The 22,838-nt window shown below is 39.6% G+C and overlaps 1 protein-coding gene and 1 pseudogene across 8 annotated transcripts in view; one reads left to right on the top strand and one right to left on the bottom strand.

Annotated features, from left to right (window-relative positions):
- Window positions 1-22,838, bottom strand: part of HECTD4 (HECT domain E3 ubiquitin protein ligase 4) — a 226,734-nt gene that overhangs the window by 148,354 nt on the left and 55,542 nt on the right. For all 8 annotated transcript variants that reach the window (XR_009209060.1, XM_032168628.2, XM_058425552.1 and 5 more), the window contains exons 2-6: window positions 12,614-13,131; window positions 7,842-7,931; window positions 6,405-6,535; window positions 2,931-3,039; window positions 2,126-2,264 (exon numbers count right to left, since the gene is read on the bottom strand). Coding sequence is in view for 7 of the 8 variants with exons in the window: in XM_032168628.2 (XP_032024519.1) it covers window positions 2,126-2,264; window positions 2,931-3,039; window positions 6,405-6,535; window positions 7,842-7,931; window positions 12,614-13,131 (987 nt within the window). In the remaining variant the exon portion in view is untranslated. The remainder of the gene's footprint in view (window positions 1-2,125; window positions 2,265-2,930; window positions 3,040-6,404; window positions 6,536-7,841; window positions 7,932-12,613; window positions 13,132-22,838) is intronic.
- LOC131380819 (dnaJ homolog subfamily C member 2-like) lies at window positions 15,775-16,689 on the top strand (annotated as a pseudogene).

Raw genomic sequence — 22,838 nt, 5'->3', positions numbered from 1 at the left:
AGTAAATGAATTTATGATAATTTTATTTAAAGGACAAGAACTGTGTCTTATTCACCTCTATATCTCCAGTACCTAATGGAAAGCCTAACTCAAAGTTATTTAATGAATATGAAAAGAAGGAAAAAAGAGACAGCAAAAGAAAGCCAAGAGGAAAAGCTGAGAAGAGGGAGAAGGAGAAACAAAGTAAAAAATATAAAGGCCCATGACAGATCCTAACTTAGCACATGAGGGCTTACTGAAATTCACCGAGTCCATCAGGAAGAAAAGACAAACACCAATTCTGTATATTAAACATGAAGGCATGTGTTTCTAATACTAAACATCCTTCTGTTCCAGCATAATGAATAAGCGTTGCATCATTTCACATTAAATGTGTAGCTACATACTAATTTTTACTGCCAAAGATAAGCACTTAAAATGACTGAACATTAGAACCACAAAAACCTGCTGGCTAGGTTTAAAAAAAAAATCCAGAAATAGAAGAGCTGAGAAACTCAAAATAAAAATAATTAGAGAAAGTCAGATGCCTTCAGAGAACAGTAAGAACAATGTTCAATTCCCCATTACTTTGGGAGGGGGCACTAGTTTTCCCAAGGCTATCTCTGACCCCTTAAGTGATTTCACATGAACTTTTTTCCAGACCTGTTTTGTCTAGCTCAAAAGTAAAAACTCATTTAGTTGATGTAACTATACTTTGAACCTACAGTGCCAGGAAGACTAGAAAGCTGACAGCTACTAATTGGCCTGTGCTATCCCCAAAGTGCTCCATTGCAATGCACATATCTAGTTTGTGACCTACAGCCCTGTTTACTTGGACAATGTCAAAGTTTCTGCAACAACACTGAGGAACCCAGCATTACTTCAAATGTAAATCATGTTTTGAGATTTAACATCTGTTTAACTACCAGTCTTATAACTTCTATTTCAAATGAGTATGAGACATTCTCATCTGTCTGCACTTGTGACGAGAAATTAGGTTAATTGGGCATCTATTTGTTAATTTGTTCATTTTATTCATCCAACAATTATTGAGCACCTACTATGTGCTCTGGAGATGACAGTGGTGAACAAGACTCAGTCCCTGTTCTCCAGGACGGGCAGTTGAGTGACAAACAAGAAGAAATGTAACATTACACTTAATTTCTAGATGTGACTACTCTCAGAGCACTCACTCCACAGATGCCAACTCTAATCATTTAATCCAACTTTGTTTGAAAGGCAGAAAGTTGCAGTGTAAAGAGTTCAAACTCTTGGGCAGAGAACCAAAGGTTCAAGTTCTGGTGCTGCTAATATTGGCTGTATGGCCTTAGGCAAGTTACTTAACCTCTCTGAGCTGTATTCTTACACTCAACAATAAACACTTACTGAATGCTTACTAGGTGCCTAGCCTCAGTTTCCTTATCTGTAAGATAAACCTACATAGTAATGCCTCACAGGTAGGAAGAGGAAGTATATGTTAATTGCCTAGGCTAGGGCCTAGCACATAGGAGATACTGAGGAATGGTAGTTACCATCATTGTTGTTATTATCAGTCAAATGTCTGGCAGTGTGTTACGTTCTAAGGATACACAGATGAGTAGGACAGGGTCCATACCTAAAGGTGTGCATGGTCAGTGAAGTCAGACAGAAAAGCAGGTAACTGCAGTGTAATATAGCAAGTGCCATGGCAGAGTGCTTACGAGAGCACTAAAGCCAAGCTCTCAATCCCTAGCACACAATGATTTTACTCCACACTCATTTCAAAGCTCCCTTTCCCACAGAGAGGCTGTTTAGAACAAATTGAATAAGGAAATGATACCTTCCCAAAATAGATCTGGTTCAAAAAAAGAAAAAAAAAAAAAACCAGCTAGTATTTATACCATCTTTGACTGTCTAGAATTTTTTCTTAATTATAAAAAAAAGTTTGTTGTAGGCTGCAGAAACTTAGAGAACACATTCACTCAGTTCATATGGGAAAAGTCTAAGACATTAAATAAAAAACAGAATGTCCAAACTGTAACAATTAAAAGGATGCCACTCTGGGAGGAAAATATATCAACTGTATTATTATTACTTCTGATGATACCAGGAACTTTCTTTATTGCCTCTAAAATATGTTTTTAAAATGCCTTGGTTTTCTGTTTACCTGAAGAGTGTTCTGGTCAATGACCTGGAAAAGGGAGTGAGGTTTATTATCGAAAGAGACAGGCCGGTGGAGAAGACTGCCGCTGCCAAAAGCCACCCATCCTGGTTCCAACTCCTCGTTCCGGCAGTACACAAAACCTCTGTGGAAGGAAACGGAGCACAGGCTGAATCACCTGGCTATGTCAGAAACCCCACACAAGCTACAACAGACACAAACAACATTTTCGACCTAATTTTAAAAAATGAGTAAGTATGTAAAACACCTGAAGGAAAGTGAATGTATTACATTAACTTCAGGACTGCCAAACTATAGCAAATATTGACTTTCCACAGTAACTTAGAAGGGAGAAAAAGTTGGGGGAAAAGATCTAAATGTATACAAGGCTCTCAAACTGTAGTTTCTTTTGGCAGCAGTTTATAGATCTATATCCCAACTGAAAATCACTTGCTAATGCAATGTCAAACCCAAGTTCAAAGAGACTAAGTAGAAAAATGTCCACTTATCAACATGGAGAAGTCACTGATATTGTTACAAAAATACTGATCACAGAGGACTTTCTGGCTGGAAAAAATGATCTTGGGCTACCAAACTCTTCTGGGCCAAAACAAGGCTAAAATGCATTAACAGAACAAGATGGGGAAAGGTGGCAATAAGAGAAGATTGGAATTATTTGAATTAGTTCAGACTTGTTATTTAGTTACTAGTCTATGGGCAGTCGGAATCTACCCCCAGTGTCTTCTTCAGAGATTTATATAAGGAGGAAAATGTTCTAGCCCAATCGTTCAGGAAGTTCCATGCAACTGACCTGAGAGTACCATGTAATCCAGACCCCAATTTGCTTACTCCTCTTCCAACTGAGTTAGTAGTATACAGGTAAAGACCGTCTGCCGTGAGACAGCGTCCCAAGTCAGCATCTGAAATCGTTTTTTCACAGGTAAATTATATATATGTTTTTTCTATTGAAATTATAAACATGCTTTTTCTAATGAAAAAGCCATTAGGAGGTTGAGTGAAAGATTACTTCTCACTTCTAAAATAAGAGCTTCAATGTGACTTTCAGGGAAGATGGCTTGAACCCCCAAATCAAACATCCAAAATGCATGTGGACCAGAGACCAAGATAAGGTCAGACAGTTATCAGCAGGGGAATGTGGTTTAGCCCGCCAAATGCTTTTCTTTCTTTTTTTTGAAAAGCTTGTACTGAGTCAAGTCATTCCTAATTCTAATTTGAAATGACTAATCCTAATTCTAATTTGAAATGACTAAGAATACAGTATAACACTTTTATTAGTAATTGCATAGTAGAGAGGCATGAGCTCTTATGAGCTCAGTAAGTGACCCTGAACCTCTTTGAACGTCAGTTTCTTCATCTGTAAGATGAGGATAATAATATGTACCTCAAGGGTTACAGTGATGGCCAGATGAGATAACAGAGGTAAATACATCTATACTGCTCTCTGATGCAAAGCCAGTATTCCATAAATGGCAAATGAAATTGTGTTAATATACTAATTATATACATTAAACTAAAATCTGCCTCTGTAGATTTTCCATTCAGAGATCCTAATTTTAGTCTCCGGAGGGACACAGCACAAAAGTTTAATATCTTTTCTATTTTAAAACAGCAATATGTTTCCCCTTAGCTCTGTCTTCCTCAATTTAAAACAGTATCTCTCTATATGATAGTAATTGGTTTAGTAACTCATATTCCAAAGAATTTGCCTTAAAACAGAGCTTATGGATAAAACTTTCAGTGTTTATTTTCGTAATCATTCTGCTCACTATGTTTAAGTGGAGTCTTTCCACCTGAAGCATGCCATGTTAGCTGGAGGAAATGCAATGTCACACCATCAAATTAGTACTAAAAATGCTGTTAGCTTAAAAATTCAGTCTATTAATCTGAGACAACTGGGACCTGTACCTGTTGGTTCCTCAGTAAAAAAATTCGTTAAAGTGGGTAACCATTTTTAAAACATTAATTTCACACCTTAAACATTTTAATTTAAAACTTATAGATTATATTTATTCATCAATCTTTAGATTAAGGCCCAAAGCCTTCTGGGTATGGCTCTGTCGAGAGGCAGAAGTGAAAAGGACAAACAAAACAAGATTGACCAGGAGTGGATACTTGTTGAAGCTGAGTGATGAGTGCACAGGGCTTATTATAGTATTCTCTCAACTTTAGTCAAATGTGGAATGTTTCAATATTAAAAGTTACACTGCGGCCGGGCACGGTGGCGCATGCCTGTAATCCCAACACTTTGGGAGGCCGAGGCGGGCAGATTACCTGAGGTCAGGAGTTCAAGACCAGCCTGGCCAACATGGCGAAATCCCATCTCTACTAAAAATACAAAAATTAGCAGGGCATGGTGGTGGGCACTTGTAATGCCAGCTACTACAGAGGCTGAGGCAGGAGAATTGCTTGAGCCTGGGAGGCAGAGGTTGCAGTGAGCCAAGATCACGCCATTACACTGTAGCTTAGGCGACAAGAGCGAAACTCTGTCTCAAAAAAAAAAAAAGTACATAAGTCTAAAAACTATTATAAGAAAAACAGGCCAGGCACCGTGGCTCGCACCTATAATGCTGGCACTTTGGGAAGCTGAGGTGGTGGGAGGATGGCTTGAGCCTGGGAGTTAAAGACCAGCTTGCACAACAAAGTGACATCCCCGTCTCTACATAAATAAATAAATAAATAAATAAATAAATAAATAAATAAATAAATAAAATAAAATAAAATAAAATAAAGTAATTATCCAGGCATGTTAGTGCGTGCCTGTGGTCCCAGCTACTCAGGAGGCTATGGTGGAAGGATTGCTTGAGCCTGGGAGGTCAAGGCTGCAGTCGTGATTGCTCCACTGCACTCCAACTTGGATAACAGAGCGAGACCCCATCTCAAAAAAAAAAAAAAGAAAGAAAAAGAAAAAGAGAGAGAAAAAAAGAAAACCATCCTCTCCCTAGACGCAAAACCAAAGGTTCAGGAAAACGAAAGCAAACAGATCAGCTTAATGCCATCCTCCTCACTGAGAAACTACCCCAAGGGAGATACCAAATGGAGTTTTTTAAAAGGAGAGAATCAAGAAAGAAGTTTTAGTTCTGTGTGAAGAAGTAAGTTGGAGCCGATAATGTCTGAGAACTTCTTGGGTACTGCAGGCATTCTCCCTCTCCTGTTGACTCCGGTTGAGTTAGTGAAGGAAATAAATCATATTTAAAAGCCTTGCCTCTTCTTCACACACTCTCATGCCTGTTTAGAAGAAATGGTAGACCACGGAAAGGTACAAGCCCTGGGCTGAGAGATGCAAGGGGGCCTGCTGCTTAGATTCTCCTCCGTGCTGGTGGGGTTGTCCAGGAAAGCTGCCCCACGGAAGGTGGGAAATGAAAGGGAGGGAGGAACAGACTCTCAATCTCACACCTGATGAACACCAGTTTCTTAGAGACTCACTTCGTGGAGTTTTTCTAAACATTCAACTTCTTAATGGCAACTATTTCCTGTTTTTTTTTTATTCCTATTTCATCAGTTATGTAAGATTTAATGGTAAAATCACAATAATAAGTACCAGTTACAATTAACAAACTGGTTTGGGAGCAAGCCTGCCTCTTGGCAAGGCTGCAACTCCGCTGGTGGGAGCAGAGCTGACCAGGCCTGTGGGTTCAGTAGGCTACAGCAGGGCAGCAGCCTAGACATTTTATTGAGTGAATGGAGAGGTCTATCCCATCTGGCAAGTCAGTTAAGAGAGCTTCTGCCATTTTTGTTGAGATAATGTAAGAAACTGACATGTAATACTGTAAAGCTCTGTAAAAACATTTTAACCTAGCTTATTTGTTTAAAGTAGATGTTAACAATTCATGCTCCCTTGAACCTCTTCATTTTTTGCTTTTAGGACAGGACAGCTCATTAACACACACACAATAAATTACTAAAGGAAATATTATCAAGCAGTAAGACCTGATATTCTATTAGCAGACAAAAAAATTCAACTTAAGGCTTTCATACCCAAACTCAAATATCCAGCAGCCAATTTAAGTAATTCATGGCTCCTTGGCAAGAGTGTATGGATGATATCTTTTCCCTGTGATAATAAAACCTATCCAGTATCTTACCTCACCAGTATCAGCTTTTATACTTTTACTGATAAAGCAGACAATGAACATACTGAATAGAAATCTGGAGCTCTTAATTAAAAGGAACACACAGAGTTATAGCCAAATCATTTGCTACAGTGATCTAAAACCTCTTTATTTATATCTTACTATTAATCACAGGACAAAAACTTTTACATTACCTTTATTTTCAGAACTGGAGCCAGTGTTGCTATCCGGCGCAGGCAACATGTCTTCATAACCCCATGATACTATGTGTTTGCCCCCAAGCAAACATGAGGGAGATCCAGGCCCCCCTTCCAAAAGCAACAGCCTATATGGGGGAGAAAGAAAATCACAAAGACACTGAGACAATCCATTTCAGCAAGAAGTATACCTGCTATCCCAAAGAGTAGAAACCAAAATGTTAAAACTAAGATGTATAATATTTTATACAAATATTATTCAAAAACGACATTCACAGTATTTTTATTTTTTATTTTTCTTTTTTTTAGACAGAGTCTCGCTCTGTCACCCAGGCTGGAGTGCAGTGGCGCGATCTCAGCTGACTGCAACCTCTGCCTCCTGGGTTCAAGCGATTCTCCTGCCTCAGCCTCCCGAGTAGATGGGACCACAGGCACATGCCACCGTGCCTGGCTAATTTTTGTTTGTTTTTTTTTTTTTTTTTTTAGACAGAGTCTCGCTCTGTCACTCAGGCTGGAGTGCAGTGGCGTGATCTCGGTTCACTTCAAGCTCCACCTCCCAGGTTCATGCCATTCTCCGGCCTCGGCCTCCCAAGCAGATGGGACTACAGGGGCCCACCACCACGCCCGGCTAATTTTTTTGTATTTTTAGTAGAGATGGGGTTTTGCCATGTTGGCAGGCTGGTTTTGAACTCCTGATCTCAAGTGATGCTCCCGCCTCGGCCTCCCAAAGTGCTGGAATTACAGGCATGAGCCATCGCGCCTGGCTACAATATTTTTAAATTAAAAAATTACGGAGCTGTGTTTATAAAAATTATATGTGTGTAAAATATACTATTTTATGTGTATTTTTGTGTGTAAGAGAGAGACAGAGTGGGTTATGAATTAGGAAGCATATGTACCAAAATGTTAGGAGTAGTTATCTTTGGGTAATGAGATTATGAATGATTTTCACTTTCTTCATTATACCTTAATATATTATCATCTCAAAATTTACATCAGAATTCATTATAAGCTTTGCATTTTTATTTTTTTGAAACAGTCTCGCCCTGTCACCTAAGCTGGAGTGCAATGGTGTGATCTCAGCTTACTGTAACCTCTGCCTCCTAGCCTCAAGCAATCCTCCTGCTTCAACCTCCCTAGTAGCTGGGACCACAGGCACGTACCACCACACTCATGAGTTATTATGCCCCACCAGCTACTGCATTTTTAAAGACATAGAACTAAAAAATAATGAAAAATAACATGCTCTAAAAACTTTCCAAAAAGGAAAGATAAAAAATAAAATTCTTACTTAAGAAGGTAAATATGAGTCTATACTTATTTTAAAATGAATCACTAATTGATAAGAGTTTAGCAATCTACTTAATAAAGGAAGCATCTGGCACAAATCTGCCTAGTTTGGAAGGAGGGTAAGGATACAAAGTGACAACTTACCTATATAGCACGTCAGCTACAGGCAGGGACCCTAGATCTGTCTGTTTCTGTAATAGATGGACTGTATGGACGAAAGTTTTCAATGATCCCCTAAAAATAAAAGGAAGGAACAGTAAATCATCAAAATTTAAAGTCAAATAATTTAGGTTATTAATGCTAATTTAATTAACCACATGGAAAAGTTCCAAAATGTGTCTCTCTGCTTCTGCTGGTCAGATGATGTGTTGCAAAAAAAATACTTGATTATTAACTATCACCATTGGCTCATACACAAAGACACAATGAAAACAACACCATGCCAATTATGAAGAAGTTCTCCTTGCATTTGGAAAAGTAAACAACCCTGCCATAAAAGTTCAAAACATAAGGCTCGAGCACAAAGAACTTCTGGCTATTATGCTTGGTTACTGTATCACCAAGTCACCCTCTGGAGGATCATAGAGTCTAACAGTATTTCCAGGCTTGATTTGAAAATCTTATGCTAAGTTCATTCACTTGGAAAAACAGCTAACTAAACTCCATCACATTAAATATGACCAAAAGGAATATATTCAAATAAATAATGCTCTGTGCTGAGAGATTCTCCTTCTGTATCCCTCTGACTGCACATAGTTGTAATACTTGCAACAGGGCTCACCACTACCTGAATTCCTTGTGGTTTCCAAGACTCATGGCTCTGGGAAGTCTGTCATATGGTCAGCAAGATCTAAAAGAAGGTGCTTTTAAGATGCACAAGACTTACCTGGCCGCATCCCAAGTACAAATCACCACAAGAACACTTCCTGAACTAAATGATCGCCTGTATCAGATGGGCTGACTTCGACTTGCTGCCTTAGTCTCTTAGCCAAGGCTTTAATTGCTGGGTATCATATGCCTAAACGCCAATAGAAATGGAACACCTAACGCAGAACCAAGTAGGCCTAGAGTCTTCCTGTTAATTGCCCCTTTCACTATCTCTAGTTTCAGAGAATAAAAACAAAAGAAGAGCATTAATAGAAGGCAAGGAGGCAGCAGATAGAGTATAAAAACAAGTTGGAATCGGGACACATGGGTTCTAAAACCTGGCTCTGCCACTCACCAGCTGCACAATCTCAGTCCTGTCACCTAACTCCTATGATTTTTGCTTCTTCATCTGCCCAACAGGGACACTTTCCTGGGGAACAGTGAGGTTTAAAATAAAGAAGCAAAACCTTTAACATTTAGAAATTTTAGAACTATTAACCAACTCTAAGGAATTATTACCTGCCAGATTCAATCAGATTTATTTTTTTAAATGAGACAGGGTCTGGCTGGGTGCAGTGGCTCAGACCTGTAATCCCAGCACTTTGGGAGGCTGAGGCCCGAGGATTGCTTGAACCCAGGAGTTCAAGGTTGCAGTGAGCTATGATCACACCACTGCACTCCAGCCTGGGCAACAGAATGAGACCATGTCTTAAAAAAAAAAAAAAAGAGAGAGACAGGGTCTCATTACGTTGCCTAGACTGGTCTCGAACTCCTGGCCTCAAGAGATGCTCCTGTTTTAGCCTCCCAAAGTGCTGAAATTATAGACGTGAGCCACCATACCCAGCCTTCAATCAGATTTTAAGAGTAAAATGTAAAGTCCTTCCATGGCTCACAAGCCCCTGTGTGATCTGGGCCCTGCCAACCTCATCTCCTGCCCCTCTCCTTCTACCATCACGTTCCAGAAACTCTGCCCACTGTGCTGTCCCCTCAGAGACCCCCGAGCACAAGAAGAATGTCAGTTTTTGTCACTCGCCACTCCATTTACGTGGAACTCTCTGCCACTGGCTGCTTCTCACCATCCAGTGCCCAGTTCAAGTGTCACCTCTTCAGTAAGGCCTTCCCTGGCATCTCCAGCTAATGCTGGTCCCCACCTCCACAGTCATTCTCTATCAAAATATCTCTCTGTCTTTTCCTACAGTGAATATTCATCTCTACAATGATCTTTTACCTATATTTGTTGCTCACTGTCTGCCTCCCTCACTCTTATGTAAACTCTGCAATTTTAGGCACGGTCTACCTGCTCTCCACTGTATCCCCACCACCAAGAGAATGCCTTCCATGCAGTAAGTGATCAATAAGGTTTTGCAGAATGACTCACCCTGAGTCCATTCAACCGCAAGCTCTGTGAGGTAAGAAACCTAGAATCACTATATCCCTAAGACCAGGCAAGATTCCTGTACATCAGAAATGTTCAATAAATGTTAGTTGGTTGAATGAATAAACATCTTCATAATAATTTGGGGGAAGGGTTACTTTGTCTTTGAGAGCATCAACCCAAAAATTCAATAATATGCCACTAATAACTTTAGTAAGATGATCTAACACTGAAAAGCACATGACTTCTGAAGTCCAGAACGACATGATATTAGCAATAAATTGTAGGAACCATATAAAAAAAACCCAAGATGAATAAATAAATAAATACATCCATTTAAACATTTCTGCTGAATGAAATTTAGAATCTCCAGTACAGGAAGTAAGTTCAATAACTATTTTTGGTATAGACTGAATTTGGGTACATAATAAAAACGTGAGTTTTATGAACCAACAATTAATAACTTAAACTGTTTGAAACTAAAGAGTTGATAATTATTCCTAACATCCCAAATGTGTCTAAAGATAGTACTGTCTAAAAGCACATTTTATCAAATGGAATTTGCACAGTGATAACAGATCTCGGACTTGAAATTGTCTCTGCATATGCAGAAAATAAATCAATCCAACATAAAGCCTTTACAAGGAAACTTATTTCAGTACCACACAATGACTCTAGAATTAAGCACACGTCAGGATTCACAAACCACAGTTTTAGGGGATCTAAAACTAGGCTATGACAGCTTGCTTAGAGCAAAGAAACTTACAATAAATACTGGTGCCATTTTGCCTTAAAAAAACCCTTGAGATTCAATCATTTGAAGGTCAACTTTGAAACTATAAAGAGAAAAACAGGGCAAGAAGACTTATAACTAAGAACTTCATAATTATCCAAGAAGAATTCTCCTACAAATGTTTGTCTAAAAGAAAGAAGATCCCAACCAAGGAAAAAATTCTATGGAAGACAGACAGAATAGTGACACTAATCTGTCAGGATGTGGTCCTAACTGTTCTCTAGGGAATTAGTCTAGAGGAAAACAGGTAGTGAAACTTCTTTCTCACAAACAGATGCCAGTGATCATATGGGTCACTGGGTAGAAGAATGTATAAAATTCCTAGAAAAGCAACTCCAGGCCGGGCGGGGTGGCTCATGCCTATAATCCCAGCACTCTGGGAGGCCAAGGCCAGCAGATTGCTCGAGCTCAGGAGTTTGAGACCAGCCTCGGCAACAAGGGGAAACCCCGTCTCTACCAAAGATACAGAAAATTAGCCAGCCATGGTGGCAGATGCCTGTAGTCCCAGCTACTTGGGAGGCTGAGGTGGGAAGATCACAGTGAGCTGAGATCATGTCACTGCACTTCAGCCTGGTCTTTGAGAGCAAGACCCCATCTCAAAAAAAAAAAAAAAAAAAAAAAAAGAGAGGAGTAGGCCAGGCACAGTGGCTCATGCCTGTATCCCAGTACTTTCCGAGGCTGAGGTGGGCTGATCACTTGAGGTCAGGAATTTGAGACCAGTCTGGCCAACATGGTGAAACCTAATCTCTACTAAAAATACAAAAAAATTAGTTGGGCACCTGTAATCCCAGCTACTTGGGAGGCTGAGGCAGGAGAATCACTTGAATCTGGGAGGTGGAAGTTGTGGTGAGCCAAGATCATGCCACTGCACTCCAGCCTGGGTGACAGAGTGAGACTCTGTCTCAAAAAAAAAAGAAAAGAAAAGAGAAAAGCAAAAAGAAAAGCAACTGCAAGCATATTTCCTATTGATAGTGGGTTGATGACCTGCACATGAAGAACAGCATACAATTATTATCATTATTATTATTATTATTTATTTTTTTTTTTTTAAAGAAAAGTCTTGGTCTGTCGCCCAGGTTAGGGTACAGTGGCGCCAACTTGGCTCACTGCAACCTCCGCTTCCTGGGTTTAAACGATTCTCCTGCCTCAGCCTCCAGGTAGCTGGGATTACAGGCACCCATCACAACGCCCGGCTAATTTTTGTATTTTTAGTAGAGACAGGGTTTCACCATGTTGGCCAGGGCAGTCTAGAACTCCTGACCTCAAGTGATCTGCCCACCTCAGCCTCCCAAAGTGCTAGGATTACAAGCGTGAGCCACCGCTTCCGGCCATGTGTACTACTATTAAATCTAGATATATACTGAGAAATCATCCAATTAAATTGATCAAAACAAGTATTAGGTCCAAAAATATAATTTGTGACCAATTTTGTGACTGAGTCCAGGTAAATAATAGCCCACTAGCTTGCTGATGTACGTCTTATAGACAAGCATGAAAAATTAATAGCTCTATAAATTTCTGACCATCCTCCTAGGAGAAGTAGACATAACATCCTCTGCTAACTACTTGATGTAAAACACTAACCGTCTAAGGGACAACTAGATATGTCAAGGGTTGATTCTCCATTTTCTGCTGTTTAAGATGTTATCATGGTATACCAGAAACAGAAAACATGAACTTTGGTTCCAGCTCAGGCACCTGGTGCCAAGTTTGGTGAAAGCATCTCATGCACTGTCAAGGCTGTGAAATTCAATACTGAAAGCAAAGAAGGACTTCTGAATGTTAAGACTTCTATCAAATATACTTGGCCACTTCTTCATTCACCCAACCCAGGTGGCAGTAGTCACAAGGTCACCAAATAATACATTCGATTTTCCTTACCTGGCACAAGCCAAAGCAACCAGGGCAGCAGCAGCATTTTCTTTTTGCTTATGTGGGATGTGTCGGCCTGTGTCAGAAGTCTCCTCTAGCCAAGAGCATAGCAAAGTTTCAATTCCATTGAGACAGTCAGCAGGCTCCTTGGTCAAGCTCAAAGGCTGGCAGTCACGAAGGCAGTTCAATAGCACCTCAGCAGTTATGTTACAGAGAGAGGGGTCTGTTCTACTCTGGGACTGAATAAGGGGGAAGACCAGCAGGAGCCCCATCCTTGATGTGAAGGGCGCTTGCTCAGGTTGCTGCAACAAGCCCTGGCGTTTGAGCAGAGCCAAAGTTTCCTCATCACCTGAACTTTCTCTTTCATGCTGTTCTTCTAAGGCCAGCTGGCGCTGGGCATTCCACAATCCTCGCAAGGCATTCAGGCGGTATTCCAGCAGCCGGGCATAGGCATTGCTCTGATTCCCACAAACAGAGCGCAAACGTTCTGCTAATTCCGATGGGTTCTTGGTCTCAAAGGTTAAAATCTAAGGAAAAAGACAGTGGAGAAGTGGGTAAATATTACTTTCACCAAAGTCATCTAAGGAAGAAAATATGTTTAATGATATCCCAAAATAGTCAACACCAAAAATTATTTTAATTACAATCAAACGGAAAACATATACTGTAAAGCCAGCTCTTTGCTAATGGAGTTGTTCTCCCTTTGGCTTTTCTGTTAATGCTTCTGTGAAAATTAGGATTAGACTTAATTGAAAGAGCCCAGATCATAAAAGAATATAGTTAAGTGTGAAAGTCAGAAATTAACTCCATAATTTATTTTAGAAAATTGAAGTATAAAGCCAGGCGTGGTGGCTCACGCCTGTAATCCCAACACTTTGGGAGGCTGAGGTGGGTGGATAGCTTGAGCCCAGCAGTTGGAAACCAGCCTGGGCAACATGGTGAAACCCTCTCTCTACCAAAAACACAAAAAATAGCCGGGCTTCATGGTGTGCACCCGTCGTTGCGGCTACTTGGGTGACTGGGGTGGGAGGATTGCTAAAACCCGGGAAGTAGAGGTGCAGTGAGCCATGACGGTGCCTGGGTGACAGAGTGAGACCCTGTCTCAAAAAATAATACTACAAAAAAAAGAAAAAAAATTGAAGCATAAACCTTTAGTAAATGATCTTGAGTTATAAATGTTAAGTTTCTAGGCCAGGCGCAGTGGCTCACGCCTGTAACCCCAGCACTTTGGGAGGCCGAGGTGGGCAGATCACGAGGTCAGGAGTTTGAGGCCAGCCTGGCCAACATGGTGAAACCCTATCTCTATTAAAAATACAAAAAACATTAGCCAGGCGTGGCGGCCCACGCCTGTAGTTCCAGCTACTCAGGAGCCTGAGGCAGAAGAATTGCTTGAACCGGGAGGTAGAGGTTGCAGTGAGCCAAGATCGCACCACTGCACTCCAGCCTGGGTGACAGAGTGAGACTCCGTCTCAAAAAAAAAAAAAAAAAGTTAAAGTTTCTAACTCCTATTGCCAGGCAGAGTACCGGTAAAAATGGAACCAAGTTTTATCTCTGTTCTTCAAAACCTAATATATATATTTAATAAATGATGGATTATTCATGGTTCTTTGGTTTTGAAGCATACCCCATTTTTTTTTTTTGAGATGGAGTCTTGCTCTGTCGCCCAGGCTGGAGTGCAGTGGCCGATCTCAGCTCACTGCAATCTCTACCTCCCAAGTTCAAGCAACTCTGCCTCAGCCTCCCTAGTAGCTGGGATTACAAGGGCGTGCCACCACGCCCGGCTAATTTTTGTATTTTTAGTAGAGATGAGGTTTTGCCACGTTGGCCAGGCTGGTCTCGAACTCCTGACCTCAGGTAATCTGCCCACCTTGGCCTCCCAAAGTGCTGGGATTACAGGCCTGAGCCACTATGCCTGGCCACATACGCCATTCATAATAGTGTTAACACATTATTTTAATGTGTGACATGGGATAGATTTATCCAATTCATATTAGATTGTTTTCTTGCCAAAACATACAATTATCAGGAGGCCTCCATTTTCAGCAGCTGGGGATAATAAAACCATTATATCTTCTATCAACTAAGAAAGGAACCAGCTCTCAAGATCAAACTAAATCTCAAGAATCAAACTAAATTTACAATGCAAAGAGTTTACACACATAAATTTGACTAGATCAAAATGAACAGACTACCGTAATCAACAAAGGAGGGCACTCTAGGCGCAAGCACACTGAAACAGATTATCAGACAATAGAGGTGCCTGGTTCACAGTAGACCAGAAAGTCAGGGTGGGAAGAGGCCTGGAACAAAAGCAAAGAAAATTCTGCCAGGTCTTTGGCACTGACATTAAGAAAGGTCATAGTGCAATTTATTTCCCTTACAAACTGGAAAAAAACTCTTTTATCTCAAATTTTGCCTTTAGAAATTTGTTATTAATATTTTAGCCCAATAAAATAACAAGAATTTCCAAAACAATGCAAACACTGTAATTGCCTTGCTTAGCTACATATGCAAATCACTGAATTGAATTGGAAAAAAGTTCACAATTTAAAAACAACAACACAAAAAGCAAAACAAAAGGAGCAAGAAGCTAAAGAAAAACAAAGATACGCTGAATTAGAAGCTGCTCAATTAGCAAAGGAGAAAGAACTGATAATTAGACAACAAGTATTATTGGCAAAGAAAGAAAAAGACATCCAAAAAAAAAAAAAACATTACAAACGAATGGCAAGCTAGGTGGGTGACATAGGCCTATACTCCCAGCTACTTGGGAGGCTGAGGCAGAAGGATTGCTTGAGCCCAGAAGTTCGAGGCTGCAGTGGCTATGATCATGCCTGTGAATAGCCACTGCACTCCAGCCTGAGCAACATAGTAAGACTTCATCTGCTAAAAAAAAAAAAAAAAGAAAAGAAAAGAAAAAGAAAGGCAAAAACTTCGAAACTCATCTAAGATCTGGAATCACTTTTCCAACAGTGAGGCAGGGTGGGTTAAAATGATGGAAGAAGGCCAGGTGTGGTGGCTCATGCCTGTAATCCTAGAACTTTGGGAAGCCAAGGCAGAAGGACTGCCTGAGGCCAGGAGGTCAAGGCTGCAGTGAGTTATGATGGCACCAGTGCACTCTAGCCTGGGTGACAGGGGGAGACCCTGTCTCAAAAAAGAAAAAAAAAGAAATGATGGAAGAAGTAGAAAAACTTTGTAATCAGCTTTAACTAGAAAGCTTAGAGTACTTGAATGAAACACATCATCTACAAAAGAAGTAGGAATGGCTGCTCTGAGAAAACAGAAGAAATAAAAGAACAAATTACAAAGGAGAAAGAGGAAGCTGGGGCTCGTATGTGATAGGCATCTAAGAATGCAGAGAAATAAACTGGCAGAGGTGGAAATGGCAGCAACAACTGGTAAGAAGATGATCTGCAGCTACAAGTTAAAGCTATGAATCTCTTCCCTGCTGGGATGAATTCAAGATGGGAAGTTGGGAAGTTATTGCTAATTACATCAACATACATTCTTCTACTGATGTTAAGACAACCACCAAAGGTGGTACAGGCAAAGCAAAGAGCCTCCAAAAATTGGACCCTCATCAAAAAGATGACAAACAAAAATGGCTTTTGATAAACTTTAAAAGGAACATTGCCTCAAGCAGACAATGAAACACCTTCAGAATGATTTTAAGGTCCATGCAACCACTTCACCCCTTGGACAATGAACAGAAGCTTTTTGAACAAGCTTTGAAAACATACCCAGTCAACACACCTGAAAGATGAGAGAAAACAGCACAAGCAGTACCTGGCAGGACAAAGAAAGGCTGCATGAAAAGATGCAAGGAACTTGCCAAGATGGTAAAAGCAAAGAAAGCTGCTCAAGAGCAAGTGTTGGCTGGGCGTGGTGGCTCACGCCTGTTATCCCAGCACTTAGGGAGGAGGAGGTGGGAGGATCACTCGAGGCCAGGAGTTCAAGACCAGCCTAGTAGTGAGACCTTGTCTCTAAAAATAAATAAATAAAATAAAATAAACAAAAAGAGCAAGGGTTGAATGCAGGTAGAGTTAAGAAATGACTTAATCTTTATTGGGTGTGTACTTTTATAATAAAACTGAAAATACTGTGAAAACAAACAAAACAACAAATTCCAATTCAAAAAATTAACTATAAGTATCTTAGTTAATTAATATGAAAAATATTCATAGTTTTAAAAAAATTCAGTGCCAGCTTATCAGATCTGATGTAATATCAGGATGCCATAAAATTTCAACCAACAACTTAACAAAGAAAAAAACTATTGATAAACACAACTACTTCAATGAATCTAATGGCATTTTGTTGAGAGAAGCCAATTTCCAAGGGTTATGTTCTGTATGATTTCATTTCTGTGACATTCTGGAAAAAAGAAAACTATGGTAATGGAGAATAGATTAATGGTTACCGGGGTTTAGGGGTAAGGGTAGGGTCTGACTACACAGGGATAGTATGAGGGAGTTTTTTTGGGGGGGTTGAAGGAATTGTTCCCAGTTGTGGTGGTGGTTACATGAATTAATAACGTGTTAAAATTCATAGAACTACACACCTCCCAAAAAAGGCCAGTTTGACTGTATGATAATTTTAAAAATTAAATAAAAAGGAAAAAAATTCCAACCAGACTACAGTTGTATTCAACTAGATGTCACTGGGTAAAGATATATTGAAAATAGTATCATTAAAAATAAAAATTAGAGGTATTTTTTACTGAGGTGCTCTTTCTTTTTTTTTGACAGGGTCTCACTCACCCAGGCTGGGGTGCAGTGGTGCAATCTTAGCTCACTGGAGCCTCAAGCTTCCCAGGCTCAGGTGGTCAATCATCCCACCTCAGCCTCCTGAGTAGCTGGGACTAGAGGCACGTGCCACTATGCAGCTAATTTTTTGTATTTTTTGTAGAGATGGGGGTCTCCCTATGTTGCCCAGGCTAGTCTTGAACTCCAGAGCTCAAGCGATCTGCCTGCCTCAGCCTCCCAAAGTCCTAAGAGTATAGGCGTGAGCCACTGCACTCAGCCACTTACTTAGTTTTTAATACAACCACATCAAACAAATAATGATTGATTAAATGTCCTTCACCATCAAGTAATATAAAACTGTATTTCCCTACCCTTTTATTTAGATTCACCAAACACACATTACCTTTTTGATTATTTTTCAGATGACAGCAGATAAAATAACTCAAGTTCCTTAAAAAATGATCACATTTCAAGGGCAACCACCTGCCTTGAAGCTGTTATCAAACTCAAGGAAGTCATACTGCCTATTTTCATTTGTTTTTTAGTGCTATTCCCCCAAAAAATCAGTAACCAGCCTCCACTATTACAATCAATAATGATTAATGAAATATTTTTCAATGATATGAAAAACTGCAAAATTTTAAATTTGATCATCTTCCCAGTCATAAACATCTAAACAAATTATAAGTTTTTGGCACTTTAAAAAAGCTTTTCTGTATTGTTATTTCTTCCACCCAAAACAACTCTTTTATATAAAATACCTACCTATGTACTCAACATACATTTTTATTTATGGTACACCGATCATCTACTTATGTTATATGAAGCAACTACTAAAAAAATTCAATATAGTCTTTTATTGAACTCAAATGACGAACAACTCAGTAACATAAAACAGGCCTATTTATTTTTATTATTAAACATGAGTACTTCTGAAATATGACATTTCATGGTACATAAAATGATGTGCATGACAAAATCTGTAGCTAACTCTAAATATTAATATAGCTTACAAAAATGACATAATATACTCTGCATTTTTCTGACCATTCTATTTTTACAAGTAGTCTAGTTATATTTAGCATTCAATTTAAAAGACAAGTACACTGAAAGAATTTGAGTTATAATATAATTAACCAAATATTATATAACATACACACTTAAACGACTGTTGTGTTTATTGATTTAGCAGTATCTAAAGCACACTATGCTTTCAGAAATCCATTAGGCTACTCAGCATTATCCATTTCAGGGGCCCCTTATGAAAACTCAGAACTGTTTGCTATGCCGCTGTTTTTTTAGAATTCTGAATTTTGAAGGTCATGGCCTAAAATCATTTTATAAAAAGACATCATACCTTTGGGTTTTTGTAAGTCAGCTATGGCACATCTATTCTGGTACTTATGAATATTAAATGATTTGTCTCAGATCCTCACATAAAACCACTGCTCTTGACCAAAATGTCATTAGAAATTTAATATTTTTCTCTTTAAAAAAGTAGAAAGCTATTTAAGGAAAAGGGAATATCCCTGTCATCCTTAATCAGAAGGGTTACTAACTGTACTTTGGTGATAATGCTAACGTTACCCTAATTAAGGGAATGACTGCCAAAGTAACTCACAGCCTTAATGTATTATTTTAATCACACATAACATATGTGTTTCGTTGCAGTTTTTTTTTTTCTTTTGAGACAGGCTGACTCCAGCAGCCTTGCTCTGTCACCCAGGCTGCTGGAGTGCAGTGGAACGATCATGGCTCACTGCAGCCTGAGCCTCTCAAGTAGCTGGAACCACAGGCCTGCACCACCACACTCCGTTAATTTTTGTATAGACAGGGTCTTGCTATGTTGCCCAGGCTAGTCTCAAACTCCTGGGCTCAAGCAATCCTCCTGCCTTGGCCTCCCAAAGTGATGGGATTGCAGGCATGAGCCACCGCACCTGGCCAACGTAAGTGTTTTTAAACTAAGGCAACAGTCATTCTGGAAAGTCTAATTGAATGTGGGTAAAATATTCTTTGCTGGCCAAATCTGGCTTTGAACAAGACTACAATATTTGATAGAAGAACAGAGTGGTCAGGCCAGCTGTGATGGCTCACGCCTGTAATCCCAACATTTTGGAAGGTTCAGGTGATCTTGAGGCCAGGAGTTTGAGACCAGCCTGAGCAACATGGCAAGACAGTCTCTACAAAATAAAAAATAATTAGCTGGGTGTGGTGGCATGCACCTATAGTCCCAGCTACCTAAAAGGCTGAGGCAGGAGGATTGCTTGAGCCCAAGAGTTCAAGGCTGCAGTGAGCTATGATCGCACCGCTGCATTCCAACCTGAGTGACAGAGTGAGACCCTGTTTCAAAACAAAAACAAAAACAAAAAAAACCAGACAATCAGATCATTTTAGCCAATTTACTAATTTATTTCCATTTTTTTCTGGGAAAATACTGGACAACACATACCAGCCAGCCATGATGTGAAATGTGAAATGCCAACCTGCATTTCAAATAAGTGTAGGAGTGAGGATAGGCATATAGACGCTTTTGAAGTGGTAGAGAATATTATATATACATATAAGGACATTAACTAATCATTAGCATAAACTACTATAATCCTGTAAGGATAAACATTGATTTCCATCTACTTTGCTGTTCAGAATAGCAGAGAGATAATTGTTGAAAAGGGTCAAGTAAGAAGCTAAAATCATCTTCTCATATATTTGAGCATATTTCTGAAAGAAATAGAAATTATATTTCTAGGAATTTGTCCTAAAGCAATATTCTAGAAGTAAGAAATACACAGAGATATTCATTGCAGTATTGTTTATTATAGTGAGAAAGGTAGAAGCAATCTCAATGTATAAAAAAGGAAGTGTTGGGCCAGGCGCGGTGGCTCATGCCTGTAATCCCAGCACTTTGGGAGGCCGAGGTGGGCAGATCATGAGGACAAGAGTTTGAGTCCAGCCTGGTGAAACCCCGTCTCTACTAAGAATACAAAAATTAGCTGGGTGTGGTGGCGCATGCCTGTAGTCCCAGCTACTCAGAAGGCTGAGGCAGGAGAATTGCTTGAACCCAGGAGGCGGAGGTTGCAGTGAGCCAAGATCGTGCCACTGCATTCCAGCCTGGGCGACAGAGCAAGACTCCATCTCGGGGAGGAGAAAAAAAGGAAGTGTTTAATTAAATTATAACATCTCAAAATGAAATATTAATGATTTTTTATTTATGTTAAATAAAACATTAAATTAAATCAAATCATTATATTAAATAAAAATCATTAAAACCACAATAAAAAGCAGTATAAAAATTGCATATGCCGTCTAATTAGGAGTCTGTAAAACACACTTGTTCAATTTTGAAATTAGTGTTTGTGATAATAGAAACATGGATGTTATTTTTTCTCTGTTTCAAAAACAACAGACTAATGACAAGTTACATTGTTTATACATAAGAAATGCTTAGAACTTCTGAGTTTCCAAAGACAAAAAAAAGAAAAGCAGTCATAACTAACACTGATAATTTTTCACACGCAAACGCTATCTTTAAATAACTGGTAGTCAAACAAATGGTGACACAAGTACCACAGGAAATGCTTTCCTTACATCAGTTCACTAGTCCCATCTGTTGTACTTTGGCAGCAGTTAATTTCAAATAATGTAGAGCTGATTATGTTCCTGGTTAGGACGGAAGACAGGACGGTAAACGGGAAAGACCCTGCAGATATTGGGAACTATCAATGAACAATAAAACCTTTCAATTTACAAAAGGAAATGATGTTTAAAACTCAGGGTCACTCAGGCTCTAAGCAGATGAATTATATTACTATACTCCCCAGTATGGGACATTAACCAATTCAATTCATTATATGAACCTGTCAGCATAAAAGGAATTTATACTTGGATTATTTTAAAGGAGATCGACTGGCTAGACTTGCAACCTCAATGTAAAATTTTTCATTTATTTATTTATTTATTTTTTTGAGAAGGGTCTTGCCCTGTCGTCCAGGCCGGAGTGCAGTGGTGCAATCTTGGCTTACTGCAACCTCCACTGTCTGGGCTCAAGTGATCCTCCCACCTCAGCCTCCTGGGTAGCTGGGACTACAGGCGCGCACCACTATGCCTAGCTAATTTTAAAATTTTTTTAGAGGTGGGGTTTCACCATGTTGTCTAGGCTGATCTCAAACTCCTGGGGTTCAAGCGATCCTCCTGCCTCAGCCTCCCAAAGTGCTACGATTACAGGCATGAGCCACCATGCCCTGCCAATACAAAACTTTTAAGTAAAGGCAGAATACTGAAACCCTCTCAAATGTTAGAATAGATGCTTAAACCTTTCTACAGATTTTTTCTACCATTTTTCACATAATGAAGACAGCAATCATAGCCAAATTGAATTGCACGTTGCAATCAACAAAGACTTGAAAGCTCTCATGTGAGCCAAGTAAGTACATCATGATGGGAGGGTGGAATTCTCTCTTACTGAAGCCCAAACCCAGGGTGGATCACTTATCAATTAAATTAGACCCTGAAGCTGCATGACCTTATCCAACTTGGAAATATGTGTTTATTCAAACTCACTTTCAATATCTCTTATTTGTAAAAAGGGTCTTAAACCTAACTGAGAATGATGATATTAAATTTCCACACTTTAATTCATGAGTTTTAGCCTCTAACTAGATGCCAAAACTGGAATGGACTCTGACTTCTTGCTAGATTTTTTAGTTTTGGCTAAGCCCTGCAAAACTTTCTCCAGCATATGGTGACTTTCCCAGATCTTCATATAACTGCTGGTGACAGCAGGATTGTCAGAATTGTGAGGACTCCAATACATAAGAAATTACTGTTCAAATTCTTTTACCATGAAAGTTCCATCTTGTTGTGGCCCCTGCCCAGTTTTGATCTTTTGTGCTGTCCGTTTGACCAGGGTTCTATTTTTCCATCTCCCTGCTCTTGTTGCCTGAATGCCTACCCGACTCAATGTAAATCCTACCTTTCAAAATTCAGCTCTGCTCCATCAAGACCTACTTTGAGAAACTCTGATTTCCTCTCTTTCTCTTCCCCTTTCCAAAACAGTTTCTCTGAGTTTTCACAGTACTGTATACATACTTCTTATCAGAAGGTCAGCTACAAACTATAAGGAAAAGTGTTTTAGCTGTTTTAATAAGAATGTATTGATTTGTTTTGGGGTTTTTTTTTTTTTTTAACAGAGTCTTGCTCTGTTGCCCAGGCTAGAGTGCAGTGGTGCAATCTCAGCTCATTGCAACCTCCGCCTCCTGGGTTCAAGCGATTCTCGTGCCTCAGCCTCCCGAGTAGCTGGGATTACAGACGTCCACCACAACATTGGGTTAATTTCTGTATTTTTGGTAGAGACAGGGTTTCGCCATGATGGCCAGGCTGGTCTCAAATTCCTGGCCTGAAGAGATCCACCCACCTCGGTGTCCCAAAGTGGTGGAATTACAGGCATGAGCCATCACACTTGGCCTATTGATTTGTTTTTAATAAATGGTATC

Source organism: Hylobates moloch, unplaced genomic scaffold (assembly GCF_009828535.3).
Source record: "Hylobates moloch isolate HMO894 unplaced genomic scaffold, HMol_V3 SCAFFOLD_12, whole genome shotgun sequence".
Taxonomy (NCBI): domain Eukaryota; kingdom Metazoa; phylum Chordata; class Mammalia; order Primates; family Hylobatidae; genus Hylobates; species Hylobates moloch.
The sequence above is the reverse complement of the archived record's forward strand: the minus strand, read 5'-3'. Positions and strand labels throughout refer to the sequence as shown.